The sequence below is a fragment of the Camelina sativa genome, chromosome 5 (genome assembly GCF_030686135.1).
Source record: "Camelina sativa cultivar CO46 ecotype springtype chromosome 5, ASM3068613v1".
Taxonomy (NCBI): Eukaryota; Viridiplantae; Streptophyta; class Magnoliopsida; order Brassicales; family Brassicaceae; genus Camelina; species Camelina sativa.
Window position 1 is genome coordinate 17,307,585 of NC_141884.1, and position 19,614 is coordinate 17,327,198.

The 19,614-nt window shown below is 39.6% G+C and overlaps 1 protein-coding gene across 1 annotated transcript; it reads right to left on the reverse strand.

Annotated features, from left to right (window-relative positions):
• Positions 1–18,584: 18,584 nt before the first annotated feature.
• On the reverse strand, positions 18,585–19,118 carry LOC147943866 (uncharacterized). Its single transcript, XM_087512398.1, has one exon. The coding sequence runs from the start codon at positions 19,116–19,118 to the stop codon at positions 18,585–18,587; it is 534 nt and encodes a 177-aa protein (XP_087368524.1).
• Between the last annotated feature and the right edge of the window lie 496 nt (positions 19,119–19,614).

The following is a 19,614-nucleotide window of genomic DNA, read 5'->3' on the forward strand; positions in this document are numbered from 1 at the left end:
TAATACCCAAAATCTAAATATAGTAAAAATATCTATATCTAATTACATTAAGAACCGCAAGTGGGTATCTCCACCAACGGAGATGGTCTTATGTTCTTAACTATTTTACATCATATTTTTCTTTTTTTACTATTTTGTTTATCCGCATCCATAGTTTAGTTATCAACATCTCAGAAAGTCATAACTAATATTCTAAAGTTTCATTTTATAAGAAAGTGGAAAATTTGATAATAACGGACATTTGACAGATTAATATTACCAAAAAAATAAGAGTATTTTGTGTCCACGAGATGACCTTTCGACATTCATTTTGCAAATCGTATTGATAATGGATTTTAATTTCCAAATCAATTGATAATGTGAAATTTTGTAATACATCTCTTCGAGATGATAATATACTCATGTGGATATTTCTATTTGTGTCGAATTTGAACAATGATACCATGTTAAGATTTAATAGTTTTTAAATATAAACTAATTAACTCATGTCCTATAGACAACATATTAGATACACTGTTTCATTTGTTTTGCAAAACCTAACACATTCCCTCAGATCTCATGTTTAGATATTAATTTTTGCATTCGCTTAGGGATTTCACATAAAGTTCTTCATCTTTGCTTATTATTAATGTGTGATTCGCACATTTTACAATCTGTTTAAGGACTAATCTATCGATAGTAGGTTTCCTGAATTAGTATTTGGTGAGTGTCGTGTCTGAACCTGTCAACCATGAGTTAAGGAGGTTAATTAACTCTATCAAAACTTGAAGCGTTTAGTGCGTATTTTGTTCTTTTGATAACCTGTGAAACACACAAATTATTGTGATTCAACCTTCGAAAAGGGTTGACTTTCATATTCGTATATTTTCTTATTTTGAGATCACACACTTAATTCTACTCATTTAATAAATTCTCGATTGCATGATTTCGTGCTATATTAATTTGAACACTGGATATCTTTTTTTTTTTTGGGCAAAGAACACTCGATAGCCTTTATTCTTCAAATTTATTCATCTATTTTGCTGCATCTTTTTTTTTCCTGAGATCATGAAACCAACCTTTAAAGATTGTTCTACCTAAATCAACATATTGGATGAGAAGTTGCTGCACATGTGTCTCAATTATTTGCTCTCTTTTTTTTGTTAGACGAAAATTGATTTATGAATTTGAGGGATACATGTCATTCTATGTATATAACGTATGAACTGCTATTTCTATTTTGGGGCATTAGCAAAAATACCCTTTTTCAAAAATACTTTCTCTTGTTATCCATTTTCATTAATATCCTCTTCTATTTACAAAAATGACTAAATAAATGTTAATTTCTAAATACCAAACTCTAACCCTTCCTAAATGTAAATTAGAAAACCTAAATCTTAAAAAATTCAAAAAATTAATTTAATATACTGTAATTGTGTAAAAAACAAAAACAAAAATGACCAAATTAAAACAGGGGTATTTTTGAAAAGGCATATCTACAAAAGATTATTTCTAATAATTTCTCTTCTATTTTTTTTCAGTCTACATAGATAAAATAAGTTTCAGACTATGTATTCTAATTTTTTTTGGGATTTCATAATACCCCTTTTTAATATATAAAAGACTAAATTATAAACCCTAAACCCAAATACTAAACCCTACTTCTTAAATATTATACCTTAAATGTAAAATAGAGAACTCAAACCTAAAACAAATTCTAAAAATTAATTTATAATTTAACATAATGTAATTGTGTAGAAAAGGGAAAAAATGAAAATGTTCAAAAACATGGTATTTTTGAAAAAGGGTATGGGCCTGTTCTTTTAACTGTCGTGCGACTCTTTTAAGCGACAGTTTTGCAATGTTTTTTTCTTTTTTTTTACATGTAAATTTTGCAATTATGAATTTTTAAAGGGTATAATTATAAATATGTAAAGTTCTGCAAATCTCGATAATGATGCAAAAAAAACTTACAGATCTGCAAGTAGCTTTAATGACAATTTGATTTTTTAAAAGTTAGCGACTGTCGCTGTTCAAATTAAAGCTTGGGTTTCTATCGCTGGATGAAACAGCGATTCTGAAATCTTCAATTTGAGTCGCAGCGACCAGAATTTAAAAAATTTGAAAGAGAGATGAAAGTGAAGTTAGAAGAAAACTAAAGGAAATTCCGGTCGCTGGAATTAGTCGCAGCGATTCTCTCCCGAACAGGCCGTATCTCAAAAAAGACATTTCAAACAAATTCTAATTTTTTTTCGATGAACAAATTCTCTTATTTCAAACAATGAAACTACATGCACTGGTTCTATGTTGATTATTTAGGGTTTAAGATTTTGAGTTCTTGGTTTAGTTCTATGATGTATGATTTAGTTATCTAGGAATAAAAGTGTAGAATTCAGACAATTTTTCTTAATCTAAAAAATTTGAGAACTTGTTGAAAATACCTTTTTTAATAATTAGAATATGTTATGGGTAACATGTAATAATCAAAAGTATAATAAATAACATTTTATTTCATGTGTTTTTCTGTGCAGAGACGCGCTTTCACTTAAATTCATGTGTCAATACCACTAGTACTTTTTGTTTCTTATAAAAAAGAGAATTAAATGATATCATAAGCTAACATTAAATTAGTTATATATATATATATATATTACGAGATTGAATTAATTTATATAAAGAAATTGAAGAAAAACCTATAAAAAGAGGAACTAGTTCAGAGCATTAGAAAAATAGGAACAAAATAGAATGTGGAAATTGTGTGTAAAAGACACCACTTTTGAAATAAACTACGGTGTATATGAAAAGAAGATGGCATATAATTATCAAAGTACTCAATTCTTTTAAAACATGGCCAGTTAGCCTATTTCTCTTTGTTTCAATCAGGTTGGATTTATATGTATTTTGATGTTTACGTGTGCATGAGTGTTAGGTATTACGTGTGGCCCAACCTGTCATTATTTCTGGTAGAGTATCTTAGCGTGCAGTGTGCGTTTTAAGTAAAGATACAGTTATCAGTGGGATAGAAGTATATATAATTATCAATGGGATATAAGTATATATAGTTATCAATGGGATAGGAAACAATGAAACGATCCAATCCATTTTTTTTTCTTTTTAATATAATAATTAATTGACTAGTGATTCTATATTCGTTAACAAACTAAAAATATTCAAATCAAACAGTGAAAATAACCAATAATAAACCATTAATTATCCACAAATACTCAAGTAACCATTATCAATATTCGAATAAAAATCCAGTAATTCCAAATGAATAGCATAAACCAAAGACCAACAATTGTAGACAACATTCTAAAGACCCGATTCTAGCAACTTAGTAGAAGCCACACAACACGTCAACGATTCATTGTCTTGATTCCACGATCATACTTTGCCTTTACCTGCACCACAAACAACAAATTAGATGCGTGAGTATAATCACAAATACTCAGTGAGACATTCTTCCAATCTACTGGACTATACACACAAGCAAAAATATAAACATAAACAATACACAAAATCAAGAAAACCAGACAACTCTGAACACATGTGTCGTCATTGCGCCCTTGCGTCGACCGACGCACTCCATGCATCAATCGATGCAACGCCCATGCATTGACCAATGCACTCCTTGCATAGACCGATGCGACGCCCATGCTTTGACCGATGCAACTTCGTGTCTCCATCAAATCCCTAGCAGCGTCGACTGATGCACACCCTGTATCGATCGATGCTGTCGCCCGAAGCACCGCCAAAAACGATCTCCTCTAACTCCTCTTGGCTCGTGATGCCAAAACCACCCTTCAAAGGTGAGGAACGCCATGACAAACACTCACAAACAAGCACACAAGCAATCAACACCAAAAATTGCTTAGATCAGCCATGGTCCCGCATTGACCTCTTAAATAAGCGGATCTGACTTTGAAACGACGAGAAACACACCACGGCAAGATTCTCCCACGACCCTTGCATTGGATCTCCAAACCCATAGACATATCCCACAAGAAACGGCTTAGAACTCCTCAAGAACGTTCACATGAACTTTTCAGAGAGAAAACTCTTCTCCTCACGTTTCAGAAACAACAAATGGACTAAAACTCACTCTAGGGTGTCGAGTTTTCCCTTTTATGCACAAGCCATAGGGTTTTCAAATCAACCCGCATCAAACCGAAGAATTAGAACTAACACAAAGACAAACCATACTATTACATCGATCGATGCACAAACCAAAAAATTAGTTCGCGGGCGTTAAAACAGTAATTTTATTGATTACATAGAGAAACAAGTTAGAGCATCTGCATCACCATTATAGGTGATATGCACGCCGAAATAAATTACGTAGTAGGTGATATTTGAACTTTTTCTTTGTTTTTATGCAAGTGAATGTCTCCATTTAAGAGTTTTGGATAGGTTTTAAAGAGGGGTTTTCACCATTTAAAAATGAAAATTAACAAAAAAGAAGCTGATGCAAGAGTTATGCTAATAAGATTAGAAAAGAGTGTTTAAGGTCGGAGATAAAGTGTATTTTAAGATGGCTATGTTGTGGGTTCCTAATAGATCCAGTACAAATACTAAACTGATTTGGCGGTATGTGGGTCCGTTTAGGATTATGGAACTTGCTCAACCGATTTCTTATCAACTGGAATTGTAGGAGGTGATGCATGTATTTCATAAGGTCTTTCATGTGTCAATGCTGAAAAAGTGCTTACATAAGAATGATAAAAGAATGGCGATATGCGGACTGATTGTAAAATCTTCAGCCTAACATGACTTTAGAGGCGAGACCAGTGAGGATTCTCGAGAAGAGTATAAAAATATGGACTAGATGTATACCTCGGAGGTCAAGGGTGTTGGCCTCGGGATTGATTGTGCTTACTGGTTGGTCAAGTTGTGTCATCTGTTATTGAAAATATCTTACAAACCATTTACTGAATAAATCATCTGAACAAAGAAACAAGTTGAGAAAAAAAAAGTTAGAATCCTTTTTTCTGTCATCTATTATATCATCATTAGAGATAACTTATCTATTCAATTACCTGCCACATATGCGATTATAACAAACACTTTCTATGAATAATAATTCCACGGTGCATCTCTCCCTGTAGCACTCAGATCTACAACAGAGAGTTTTGCATGTACAACATCCTCATGAAAGACAAACTCTCCCCACAACACAGATGGCCCTCCATGTACAACGATTTTATGATGAGCATGGTCTCTTTGCAACACCAACGGCTCTGCATGTACATATATATATATTAGATTTGTTAGTCTTTAATGTATTTTTAAATATCTTGTTGAGACATTACTTTTTAAAAAATATTATAGATATTATAAATTGATACACTCTATATTCACTACTAGTTTATGATTGTTATATTGATACATTTTATTGTGTTTCATTAGCTTTTCATCACTCGTTCTGAATGCAGTCTTCTTGACATCGCATCATCTATCGAAATTTGATAATAATCCCGACGCCATGTCAATATTGAAGAACCAAGTAGCATCTCTCAGCTGATCCAACAACTTGTCGATCTTGGGAAGAGGGTTCTTGTTCTTCACTTTGATCTGGTTCAGACCCCAATAATCAATGTAAAGGCGGAAATTCCCGTCCTTTTTTAACAAACAACACTGGTACTCCCCACAGTGAGACACTAGTACGGATGAATCCCTCGGCGAAAAGATCCTCCAGCTACATCTTCAGCTCTGCCATCTCTGCTGGATCCATTCTGCAAGGCGCCTTGTATAACGACGTTATCCCTGGTTCCAACTCAAATGTGAAGAGATCAGACCGAGATGGTGGTAACCCCTACAACGACTAGAACACATCCTCAAACTCCCATACAATCCTGATACAGCCAACCGTAGACTGCCCCCACTAACTCCATCATCAATATTGTAACTAGGTAAGCCTCACGTCCCTTCTCGATCATCTTCCCAGCCTGCATGGTCTAGGTCATGAGACTTCTTGAGGTTGATCTCACTCCCTCAAACACCAACTTCCCTTCTAGGCGCTCAAACTCCACCCTACTCGTATGACAATCCAGATGAACCCTCTGATGATGCAACCAATCCAACCCCAGGAATCCAGGATAACATCATACAACTCCATAGGACTGATAAGCAAATATGCTGGCCTCGATTCTCCTGCGATCTGAATATCAACTCTCCTCTCCCGCCCAAGGACTCTCGGAAACTTTCCTTCTGCAACTCTAATAACTGCCGCTCGCTCTCCGGGATCTCCTTCGACATTGGCGCACTCCGGGGTAATGAACCAATGGGTTGCTCTAGAATCAAACATAACGTGGGACCTAAACCTGCCCATAATTAAGGTCCTTACACAACACTCATGTGCTATGAACCATAACACTTTACCACAGGAAAACTAACCAAATCTAAACTACTGAAATTCACAAAGTCTGAATCTCAGAAATTATACTTGTGATCGCCCCATTAATGGTGCCACCGATCTCTGCAGTCGTGTACACTCGCGGCACCTGCTTGATCTGCGCCACCGGCTGCACTCCTGGCTGCACTTCATGATGCACCACTGCTACTGCCATCTGCTACAACTTGGGGCACTTGGGCTTGATGTGCTCAGACTCCCTACAGTGATTGATGTGATCACGGGTCCAGACTCGTGGCCAGGAACGCTTGTACCAGACCAAGAGGCCGAGGACGCGGCCGAGACGCCTACACCATTCGCGGGACAATAGCCGGCCAACGCACCAGCGATCACTCCGGGAGCCATGACGCGTTCTAAGAGCTCCTCCAAGTCCACTAGGCAGAAGATCAACCTGTTCGTGCAAGCCTATGTCCGCAACTACGACCCAAACGGAGCAGTTCACACGAAGACCGTTCGCACGGCCTTCATCCTTACCCAAGGATGAACGCGACCAAGTCACTATAGCGAGGAGCCGTACTCTTTTTCCTCACTCCGGGTTTTTCCCACGATGTTTACTGGAGGAGGTTTTAACGAGGTGAGGAGCTTAGTGCAAATGTTCGAAGCCAAGACGTTTCCCGCGCCAAGGCCGAAGATGTGTCTTTTAATTTTTACTTATGCTTTGCGTTTTGAACAAACTCTAGATCTTTCTCTTTGTAACGTTAAGTAGAGTGATGTGTGTGGTTGTGTTTGAATCACTTAGTAGAGCGGCGTGTTCTATTTCAAGGAGAACACTCAAGGGGCAACGTGTGCGGACCATTGCGAGTCCGCGTGTCCTTAAGCCTCTCCTAAACCTAGCTCTATGTAAACTCCCTCTTATCTTCTTGTAACCTCAAACTTGAATGAAATAAAAACATTTCCAAAGATAGATTCTTTGACTCTTGTCTCACTCCTTTCTTTAGAATCAATCCGGGATTGATCTACCGAAAGAACCCTAGCCAACCTTGAACCGGGTTTGCCGTCGCTAGCCTGACCGTATCGTGAAGCGAGCCATTCTTCACGTGTCGTCGTTCTTTCCAACTTCATCTTCATCTCACCAAGCCGAATCACTCATCGTCACACCCTCGCTTCGTAACACCACCGTTCCATCTCGCAACCTCTCAGCCACGCGACCGAAGCCGCGAATGAGAGTCGAACTCCCGATCCACTTGTTTTTTTCACGTCAACTCCCGTTTCTGTCGTTTGTTTCCTCTATAAAGTCGAATCACCATGCCTTGTCTGAGAGAAGTTGGCCCTAGCACGTTCGGCCCGAGAGCATTCGTTTCTAACCATACCGCGAGGCATCCGCTGCTCCCATCAGCTTGGTATCAGAGCTCAACGTTCCTAACCCAAAGGTTGTGTCTTTCTAACCCAGAAACTCATCTCCTTTGATTAAAGTTTGGATCTTGAGCATATCTAGTAGTCTTGCTAGCTTTATATCGTTCCGCATGTTCTGTTTAGTCATCTGGTTTAAACTGGTGCGTGTGTAGTTTTGTTAATAGTTTGTTTAGGTTGTCTTGTGTTCATCATGTTCATCATTTTGTTCATCCTTGTTCTTGTATAAACGTTGCTAGATCGATAAAGGTTATGTTTTGATTTAGCGTTCTTGTTGTGGTCCAAAAAGCAGTTTTGTCGTTACTCGCTTTTGCTTTTACTTTTGTTTAGTCATAGTTATGCTTTTTTGTACTGTCATCAATCATTGTGAGACGAGAGAAAATATCTCCTTGTGGTCCTTTGAACATCAAATATACTCACGCATATTTGTTTTTGTTTTTGACGAGGTTTAAATTCAGCCAAACCGCGCTTTGCGACAAGCCATGTCACGTAGGCTGTCCGTACGACCTATATGGCTGAACAACAACCACCAGAGAACCCTCTACCTCCACCAGAGATTGGAGTCACACTCGCAGCCCTACGCAATGGTATTGAATGATTGGCGGTATATGACACGTGTCGAACTATTAAACCCTCCAAGGGAAGATCCCTTGCCCATGCGACGTCAACGTCAAGAGCCGGAACAAAGCGACCAGTCTGAAGAGGATTATGAGCCGCAGCCCAGGCGACGCCACCGACATGAAGACCCATATGGCAGTGCTACGAGGCCTCAAGAGCCTGTTCACAAAATGACGGGGCCAACATTCGCCGGCAAGTTTGATCCGGAGGCCTATCTTGAATGGGAGAGCCGTATGGATCACCTTTATTCGTGTCAAAACTATCCGGAGCTACGCAAGGTCAACTACGCCGTGGCCCAGTTCACCAATTACGCCCTCACTTGGTGGAATCGTTTAGTGGCCGAACAACGCCGCAACCATGACCGGCCGATCACCGTTTGGGAGGTCTTGAAAGCCGAGATGAGGAGGCGATATGTTCTACCATTTTACCACCGGGAGCTCCAAAAAAAGTTCAAGAGGCTCACACAAGGCACGTGATCCGTAGAAGAGTAGTTTGAGGAGTTCTAACACTTACGCAATCGACTCCAAGTCGAAGACACTGAAGAATCCCTCATGGCGCAGTTCCTTGACGGTTTACAAGACCGGATCGCATGCAAGGTCAAACGCCAGCCTTATCAAGGCTTCGAGGAGTTGTTGCACCTATCGGTGCAAATTGAGGGATAGATCAAAAAGAAGAACGCCGCCTCAAGTCGCACCAGAACTCAAGGAGTTCCAAGCTGGTCAAATGCGTCAACCTCGAACCGGCCACAAGAGAAGCCAAAAGCGGCCAACATCGACACAAGGTTTAAAACAAGAGAGCCGGCCACCAACGAGCATCAAGATCCGTGACGTAACACCAATGACGTCCGGAGCCGTGACATTGTGTGCTTCAAATGTCAAGTACGAGACCATTGCGCTCGTGAGTGTCTGAATGCGCATGTTGATCATTACTGAGGCCGGAGAGCTCGAGTCTGACGGAGAAGCGACCGAGGAGAATGATCAAGCCGAGGAGGAGCTCGAAGAGGCCGTAGCTGAGCCAGACGTTGGAGAACTCCTGATGATCCGACTCGTCCTCAACACCAGCATGGAGACTGACGATGCAAGCCAGCGCGACAACATATTTCACACCCGCTGCACTGTAAGTGGGAAATTTTGTGGGTTGATCATCGACGGTGGATCTTGCACTAATGTGGCAAGCTCGAGTCTGGTCAAGAAGCTATCTCTTAAGACCACAAACCACCCTCGACCTTATAGACTCAAATGGTTGAATGATAAAACCGTGATTCATGTGAAAGAACAAGTCACAGTTCCGTTTAGTGTGGGTCCTTACAAAGAACAAGTCTTGTGTGATGTGGTTACACCAACCAATATTATTTTATTCATGATCATAAGCATATTTGTTTGAAGCCATTGAGCCCCACACAAGTTCATGAAATGCAATCAAAAATGTCTAAGGATTCAGACTCTAAAACGAACTTTCTAATTCAATCTAGTAATGTTAGAAAGTCCTTTAAGGAATCCAACAAAGTTTTATTGATGGTTTTTCGAGATTTATTGGCTGAAGGGCTCGAAGGTACGATGGAGGCTCTACCAGAGGCGATCCGCGACGTTCTACGACGCTTTAAGGACGTGTTCCCGGACGAGTTGCCCAAAGGTTTACCATCGATTCGAGGCATCGAACACCAGATCGATTTCGTGCCCGGAGCTCAACTACCGGTCCGGCCTGCGTATCGAGTTAACCCGGAGGAAGCGAAGGAGTTGGAGCGCCAAGTGTCCAAGCTATATCCCAGGGTTACGTTCGAGAGAGTTTGAGCCCGTGCGCCGTCCCTGTCCTGCTCGTGCCCAAGAAGGATGGCTTGTGGCGTATATGCATTGATTGTATAGCCGTGAACAACATCACGATCAAATATCGCACCTTATACCGAGGTTGGACGACATGCTCGACGAGTTAAGCGGATCAAGCGTTTTCTCGAAGATTGATCTCAAGAGCGGCTACCACCAAGTCCGAATGAGGGAAGGGGACGAGTGGAAAACCACATTCAAAACCAAGCAAGGTCTGTACGAATGGTTGGTAATGCCATTCGGTCTATCTAATGCTCCCTCTACCTTTAGGAGACTTATGAACCATGTGTTGAGAGCTTATATCAACAAATTTATTGTGGTTTACTTAGATGACATTCTCGTGCATAGCTCATGTTTGTCGGATCATGTTATGCACCTTGAGACTGTTTTGATTACTCTCCGTGAAGAGCAATTGTACGCCAACTTGACAAAGTGTGTCTTTGCTGCTAATGAGTTAGTATTTTTAGGTTTTGTTGTAAGTGAACAGGGCCTCAAGGTAGATGGAGAGAAGATACGAGCCATAAAAGAGTGGCCCACGCCCACCAGTATGTCGCACGTTTGTTCGTTCCACGGCCTAGCCACCTTTTACTGCCGTTTCGTGAAGGATTTCAGCAGGGTCGCGGTGCCCTTGACCGCAGTGATCAAGAAGAACCAAGAGTTCAAATGGGGAGAGGAGCAAGAGCGCGCCTTCAAGAAACTCAAGCGACTTCTCACTCAAGCCCCTCTACTTACCTTGCCCGACTTCAACAAGACGTTCGAAGTAGAATGTGATGCGTCTGGCTTAGGCATTGGTGCACTTCTCACTCAAGGAGGCAAACCGGTGGCTTACTTTAGCGAGAAGCTCATCGGCGCCTCCCTAAACTATCCCACTTATGATAAGGAACTCTACGCCCTAGTCCGTGCCATGGAGATTTGGCATCATTATCTCTTGGCTCGAGAGTTCGCGATTCACACCGAGCACGAGACTTTGAAGCACTTGCGCGGCCAAACCAACCTCAAGAGAAGACACGCAAAGTGGCTCGAGTTCATCGAGTCTTTCCCGTACGTGATCAAGTATAAGAAGGAGAAAGAGAACGTCGTCGCCGACGCCTTATCACGGAGACACGCCTTGATCTCCACTAATACGATCTCCTTAGGACTAGGACTTTGATGAAAGGCTGTAGACTAATGACCAGTGATGAGATTCGATGGTGATGATTCGGAAGTGGCAAATACGATGGAGGTGGTGATGCGTGATCGTTAATGTAGATGGAAAGGGTGGTGTTTGAATGATAGAACAATGGTTCGATAGAGATAGATTGTTTAGATGGTGATATGGATTGTAACAAGTGAAGAGTTTCTGAATCACAAAGTGTATAGAAACCCAGAAATCAAGAACGCATTCAAGAATTCAAATTGAGGAAAAAGTTTGACAATACTTGTTCTTACAACTTCATTGCTAAAGACAAAGAGGCGTAGTTGTGGGTTTTATAAATAACCCTAGGCTCGACACTCCAAACAACAGGAAGTTAAAAATAAAACAACAAAACGTTTTAAGGAAATAAGAAAACAGCAAAACGTCTAGGTGACCTGTAGTAGTACAGAAGTTACTTGTACTAGTACAGAAGTACATTATTCCCCATTGGTAATGACTTCTAGATAACTCGACGTAGTGATCCATTTGCCTCATTAAAAACCATGCTGAGAAAACCCATTGGGACAAAACTCAGCTATGGGAAAAAGAGTACAAACTTCACACCTAAGTTACCTAGTCCTCATTACCGGGTGAAGTCTTCAAGGTGGATATGTTGAAGACTTGGATCATTGGTAGGTTGAATGACCCGTCAACTATGAGTGAATGTGCTTCCTTGGCCATCTCCTTAGCTCTTGACCGAGTGATCCTTCCCACCATCTCCGGTTTCTCTGCAGCTTTTGGCTCCGTGCTTGCCACGATCATATCATCCTCCCCCTCTTCAAAAGGATTTGTCCTCAAATCGGAATCTGCATAGTAGGGAGCAAGTCAGAAACATTGAATGTTGATGATATGGTATACTTACCTTGAAGATCAATCTGGTATGCGTTGTCATTGATCCTCTGGATGACTTCAAATGGACCATCAGCTCGCGGTAGAAGCTTGCTCTTCCTCTCTTCTGGGAACCTATCCTTGCGTAAGTGAATCCACACTAAGTCTCCTTCTTCGAAAACGAGCTCCTTCCTGCCCTTGTTCGCATGCTTCTCGTATTGCTTGGTCCTTTTCTCTATGTTCTCCTTAGCTTTAGCATGTATCCTCCTCACCTGTTTAGCCTATTCTTTGCCTTCAAAGCTACATTTCACACTTAAATGTAAAGGGATCAAGTCTAGAGGTGATTGTGGATTAAAACCATAAACAATTTCAAAAGGAGAAAACAGGGTAGCAGAATGCTTAGCATGATTGCATGCGAACTCAACATATGGGAGACATTCTTCCCATGATTTGAGATTGCTTCTCACTAAGGTCCATCTGTTTGTGGGTGACATGTGGTTGAGAATGATAGCTTGGTTCCTAGCTTTGCCCATAACGTCCTCCAGAAGTGTCATAGAAACTTTGTATCTCGATCTGAGACAATTACTTGAGGCATTCCATGTAGGCGTACAACTTCCCTGAAAAACAAGTTAGCTACAATAACAGCATCGTCCGTCTTGTGACTTGCAATGAAGTGAGCCATCTTGCTAAACCTGTCAACCACAACAAAAATCGAATCTCTACCATTTCTGGTTCAAGGTAAACCAAGAACAAAATCCATAGAAATATGGGTCCAAGGTTGAGAAGGGATAGGTAGAGGAGTGTACAAGCCGTGGGGCTGTACTTTACCCTTCGCCATTTTGCAGATATGGCACCTAGAACAAACCTTCTCAAGGTCTTTCTTCATTTGAGGCCAATAGAAGTGTTCTTGCAGTCCAAGTAGAGTCTTTGACACTCCGAAATGTCCAGCTAGTCCACCTCCGTGAGCTTCTCTGATCAGCAGCTCTCTCATGGATCCTCTTGGTATGCACAATCGATCCTTAAAGAACAGATATCCATCCTGCCTATAATAGTTTACAAAAGCAAACTTATGGCATTTGCCATAGCTCTCAGCAAAATCGATGTCAGTCTCATAAAGTCCTACTATTTCATCAAAACCTTCTAGCTTAGAAGACAAAGTAGCAATGAGAGTGTACCTCCTGGATAATGCATCTGCGACTACATTATCCTTACCTTTCTTGTACTTAACTGTGTAGGGAAAAGTCTCAATGAACTCCATCCATCTGGCATGTCTCTTGTTGAGCTTCTGTTTTCCTTTGAGATGCTTCAGGGACTCATGATCTGTGTGAATAACGAACTCCTTGGGCCACAGGTAATGATGCCATGTTTGAAGAGCCCGAACTAAGGCGTACAGCTCCTTGTCATATGTAGGATAGTTCAACGCTGATCCTCCTAGCTTTTCACTGAAGTAAGCTACTGGCTTCCTATCCTGCATCAAAACAACACCTATACCCACTCCGGAGGCATCACATTCAATCTCAAAATTTTTCATAAAATCAGGAAGTAAAAGAATAGGGGCAGAGATAAGCTTCTCTTTTAAGGTTGAAAACGCCTGCTCCCGTGCTTCCTCCCATCTGAATCATACATCCTTCTTGACAACTTCTGTAAGTGGCACTGCAATAGTACTGAAGTCTTGCACAAATCGCCTGTAGAACCCTGCTAGTCCATGAAAGCTCCTGACTTCTGCCACGTTTTTGGGTGTTTGCCACTCCTTGATAGCCTTGACCTTCTCATCGTCCACTCTAACTCCTTCTGCACTGACAACAAAGCCTAGAAAAACAACCTCAATAGTACAGAATGAACATTTAGAAAAATTAGCAAAGAGGGATTGAGAACGAAGAACATTTAGAACTTGGCGGATGTGTTCTAAGTGTTCTTCTAGACCTTTACTGTAGATGAGTATATCGTCGAAGTACACAACCACGAAGATGCCTATGAAAGGTCTGAGAGCATGATTCATTAGACGCATGAAGGTGCTAGGAGCATTGGTGAGACCAAACGGCATGACTAGCCATTCGCAGAGCCCTTGCTTGGTCTTGAAAGCTGTTTTCCATTCATCTCCTTCCTTCATTCTGATCTGATGATACCCACTCTTCAAATCTATCTTTGAGAAAACTGTTGAACCACATAACTCGTCCAACATGTCATCTAGTCTCGGAATTGGATGTTTGTACTTCACCGTGATGTTGTTAATAGCTCTGCAGTCAACACACATCCTCCATGATCCATCTTTTTTGGTACAAGCAAAACTGGTACTGCACATGGACTGAGACTCTCTCAGATATGTCCCTTACTCATCAGCTCTTCTACTTGCTTCTGAAGCTCTTTAGTCTCTACTGGATTAGTTCTGTAAGCTGGTCTGTTCGGTAGAGCTGAACCTGGTACCAAATCAATCTGATGCTGTATCCCACGTATTGGAGGTAAGCCTGGAGGTATCTCTTCTGGAAACACATCCTTGTACTCCTCTATAATCTCTATCATCTCGCGTGGAAGCTCTCCTGCTGACTGGTGAGTGTCTCCTTGTACACAAACATGAATGTGGTCATCTCTGGATCAAATAGCTTGTTGAACTCGCTGTGATTGATGTACAGGCTGTGTGACACTTTTTCTGTATCCTTGTGGTTCATGTGAAGTTGGTCCTTGTAGATTTCACTGGGTGTAAGCGGTAGAAGAGTAACCTTGCGTCCCTTGAACTCAAACGTTTGCTTGTTGGTGTAACCATCATGAAACACTCTTCTGTCGAACTGCCATGGTCTTCCCAAAAGGATGTGACTTGATTTCATTGGAATAACATCACAAAGCAGCTCATCCTAATACTTCCCAATCGCTAGTTTCACCATCACTTGCTGCGAGACTGTTAAAGCTCCCTTGTTGTTGAACCACTGTAGCTGATAAGGTCTTGGATGTGAAGTAGTCTTGAGATTAAGATTCTGTACCATCTCTTCACTAGCTGCATTAGTACAGCTTCCACCATCAACGATCAAGGTGCAGACCTTGTCTTGAATCATGCACCGTGTGTGAAATAGGTTCTCACGCTGTCCTCTATCATCTGGATGAACCTGAACACTTAAAGCTCTGCGTGCTACCAACATCTCTCCCATGACTGCTGGTTCACCTTCTTCACCGAGTTCAGACTCTGGTTCACTTTCTGAACTGTCTACTGGCACAATCTCTCCTCCTTCTTGAAGAAGGAACATCTTCTTGTTTGGATAGTCTCTGGAATAATGCCCCATTCATTGGCATTTGAAACACCTGATATGACTTGTAGAGGTGCTACTCTTAGGCTTATAATCAATCTTAACTTCCTCTTTGACTGTGGTTGTCACGGGTTTGCTGTCCTTGGTGAAGGCGGGTTTACTGAACTCCCTCGGCTTGGACATGTTAGGCGTAAACGTAGACCTCACTCCCTTTCTCTTGATCTGCGATTCAATCAGCTCTGCCTTATGTACCATTTCTTGCACATCTTCATAGTCCTGCAACTCTACCTTGTCTTGAATCTCTCTGTTTAAACCCCCAAGAAACCTCGACATAACCATGTCTTCACTTTCCCTTAGATCAGCCCTGATCATAAGCGTTTCCAGCTCTTGATAGTAATCTCTAACAGACTTAGTACCTTGAATGAGACGCCTAAGCTTGTTAAGAATATCTCTCTGGTAGTGTGTAGGCACAAACTTCTTTCTCATCTGCGTGACTAGCTGTTCCCATGTAGTGATAGCAGGCTCTCTCTGTCGATGTCTAGTAAGCCATAACTGTTCCCACCACAACAAAGCATAGCCATTGAATTCGGATATGGCTATCTTAACCTTGTTCAACTCATAAGTACCTTGAACCTGAAAGTTGGATTCCATCTTCCTCTCCCAATCTAGATAAGTATCTGGATCATTGGTTCCATGGAAAGAAGGATACTGAATTTTAAGGTGCTTCAGCTGCTGCCTCAAAGAATCATAATCCCGACCATGATCTCTGTTTCGGTTTCTCCTCATTGTCTCTTGGCTATGATCTGAAACTTCTTCTTCTTCAGAATATTCTCTATCTGACTCAATATATACTCGATGCCCAGCTACTTGTTCAGCTCGTCGTGGGCGTATGTGATCTCTACCGGTATAAGGTTAGGTTCCCAAAAAGAGAGGAAGAGCAAGCTTCTACCACGAACTGATGGTCCATTTGAAGTCATCAAGAGGATCAATGACAACGCATACCAGATTGATCTTCAAGGTAAGTATAACATATCATCAACATTCAATGTTTCTGACTTGCTCCCTTACTATGCAGATTCCGATTTGAGGACAAATCCTTTTAAAGAGGGGGAGGATGATATGATCGTGGCAAGCACGGAGCCAGAAGCTGCAGAGAAACCGGAGATGGTGGGAAGGATCACTCGGTCAAGAGCTAAGGAGATGGCCAAGGAAGCACATTCACTCATAGTTGACGGGTCATTCAACCTACCAAGGATCCAAGTCTTCAACATATCTACCTTGAAGACTTCACCTGGTAATGAGGACTAGGTAACTTAGGTGTGAAGTTTGTACTCTTTTTCCCATAACTGAGTTTTGTCCCAATGGGTTTTCTCAGCATGATTTTCCATGCTGTTTATATAAGTGAACTGTGATACACTATATTATATATATATATATATATATATATATAAATTCTAAATTCAGTATTATTTTATTTTCTTAACCTGACCGACACCGGTGAGTACTACTGACTACTGATTAAGAGCCTCCGATTGGATCTACGTACCATTACCTTATTAGGGCATCTCCATCAATGAATCTTAATATAAATTTCTTCCAAATGAAAATCATACAAATATTATTATTTAATTTGATGAGTTTCTTAGATATTGTAATAACTAATAACTCTCTCCAAAGTTTCTAAAACCTCTTATTTAAGAAACTTTAAAACATATTTAAGAAACTCAAATAATTTTTTTCTCTTTAGTTACTCTAAAAATTTGTGTTAAGATACTTCAATGGAGATGACCTTAGGGTTGTTGTTGGGTTTTTCTATTGATGGTAGGCAGAGTCGCTGTCAATATATCTTACTATATTAATTGGGAAGTACAAATATGAAACTAACCTTAAAATATGTAAAAAAACTAAATTCAATTGCCATTAGATTAACTTAATTAAGATTAATTAAATAATTTAATTAAAAACGAAAATCTGGGACATATCAAATAAAATAAACTATAGAAAATAAAATAAAAAATCTATTAGAATCCAAACTAATCCGTATGTACTTAAAAAATAAAAATTAACAGCTAAGATTTTAAAAATCTAATCGAATAAAATCTATATAACAACAAATTTCATCAAAAAAAATTTGCAGTATGGGTTAAAATTTTTATCAAAAATCTAATCAAATAAAATATATAACAGTTCCGTTTAACGACTTAGATTTTTAAAATTAATAAATAAAAAATAAAAGATATAGATATAATATCTTATCATTTTCTTCTTTAATTTTCCTATTTTTATTTTATTTGTTTGAATTACTCAGTTTCAAATAGAGAAAGAGGAAGAAAAATAAATAATAGACTTTAGTCGTTAAATGCAAATTTATAATATAAGCAAACCGAATTTTTAATCACAAACCATTATAAATAATATAATAACAAATAAATTATTCTAAATTTTCATCAAAAAAAGTTCAGCCCGCGGTTTTCTGCGGGTTAGTACCTAGTAAAGACATTATTTGTTTCCACAAAAATTGATAGAAATATTTTTTATGTCAAGAGGAAAATGGCAGAAAATAGTCTTTTTTTTTCTTTATTGTAATAAGGGTATTCCAAAAAGGGAGGGCAGAACTACATTTGATCTAGAATTTAATATTGTATAAGGAAAAGATGATCTACATTTTTCTCAAAGAATGCAAACTGGCCTGAATATTTTGGACAAATGATTAACATAAACTTTCATCCTAAGACCATCTTTACTCGAGTAACTCACATGGGTTACTCAAATCATAATTAATTATATAATTAATTATAAACTATTTAAAGTAACTCAATTAGAAACTTAAACAAAATCAATCCTCCACTAGAAAAACTCACTTAGGTTACTCAATCATTTAAATATTATTTTTTTACATAAAATATAAAACAATAAAATATTACAAATTTAGGAATATTAAACATAAATTTAAAATAAGAAATATTAAACATATTATACATAATTCCAAAGAAGTTTTATTGATGGGTTGCACCAAATTTTTGCCAAATATGCTCAATCAAGTCTTTTCTGCCATTTTCCTCTTGACTGGATGAAAGTTGCCCAGTTGGGATAGATACCGTAAGTGAGGTAATACGCCATATTGTATTGATGTCCATTGACAACGTATGAAACTCTTGGAGCTCGGCCCTCTAAGATATCTCAAACACCGGTGAGCGGTCCAAAACATTGATATCATTTAACGTACCCGGTGGTCCAAAAAATGCTTGCCAAATCCATAAATCTTGGGATGCCACTGCCTCTAGTACAATTGTTGGTTTTCCAGATCCACGTGAATATTGTCCTTTCCATGCAGTTGGAAAATTCTTCCACTCCCAATGCATACAATCTATGCTACCCACCATTCCGAGGAAACCGCGTTGTTCTCCAATATACAGTAATCTATGGAGGTCTTCCGCTGTAGGTCGTCTGAGATAGACGTCTCCAAATAGATCGATAACTCTGTCTCCAAATTTTTCAAGGCATTTGTGTGCGGTTGTTTCAGCTATTCGTAAATATTCATCAAACAAATCTCCCGAACATCCGTATGCCATCATACGGATAGCTGCAGAACATTTTTGAAGTACAGAAAGACCGAGCCTTCCAGTAGCATCTCGTCTTTGTCTGAAGTACGGGACTCCATTCTCAATAGTATTGACTATGCGTTCGAACAATGGTTTGTTCATTCTAAAGCGACGGCGGAACATAGCGGGAGTGTAAGTCGGATTCTCACTAAAATAATCATTCCATAGTTGAGTGTGGCCTTCTTCGCGGTTTCATTCTATGTGCACTCTTCGGAATATTGGAGCTGGTGGTTCTTCCTCCTGATTGTACTGAATCCCTTCCACTATACTATCAACTTCTTCCTCTACCATTTCATCAACTTCATGATCAGAACTCCAATTAGACATTATTAGTCAAATTGGTTTAGTTGTGAGGCTTATTGGAAGTTGGGTTTTTTTTTGTTTAAGGTTTATGGTTTTGAGTATTTAACAAGAAGAAATGAGAACAAGAAATGAGAAGAAGAAAAGAGAACAAGAAATGATAAGATAAATGATCAAAAGCGGTTGATAAGATAAATGTTTGTTTTGTTTTAAGGAGGAAGAAATGAAAAGAAGAAATGAGAACAAAGCGGATGAAGTGGCAAATGAAATTGAACCTTCAATATATAGACCTTACAAA

What these genes read in the sequence shown, in the direction of transcription:
- LOC147943866 (XM_087512398.1), bottom strand. Translation starts at nt 19,118, where the DNA reads ATGAACAAACCATTGTTCGAACGCATAGTCAATACTATTGAGAATGGA.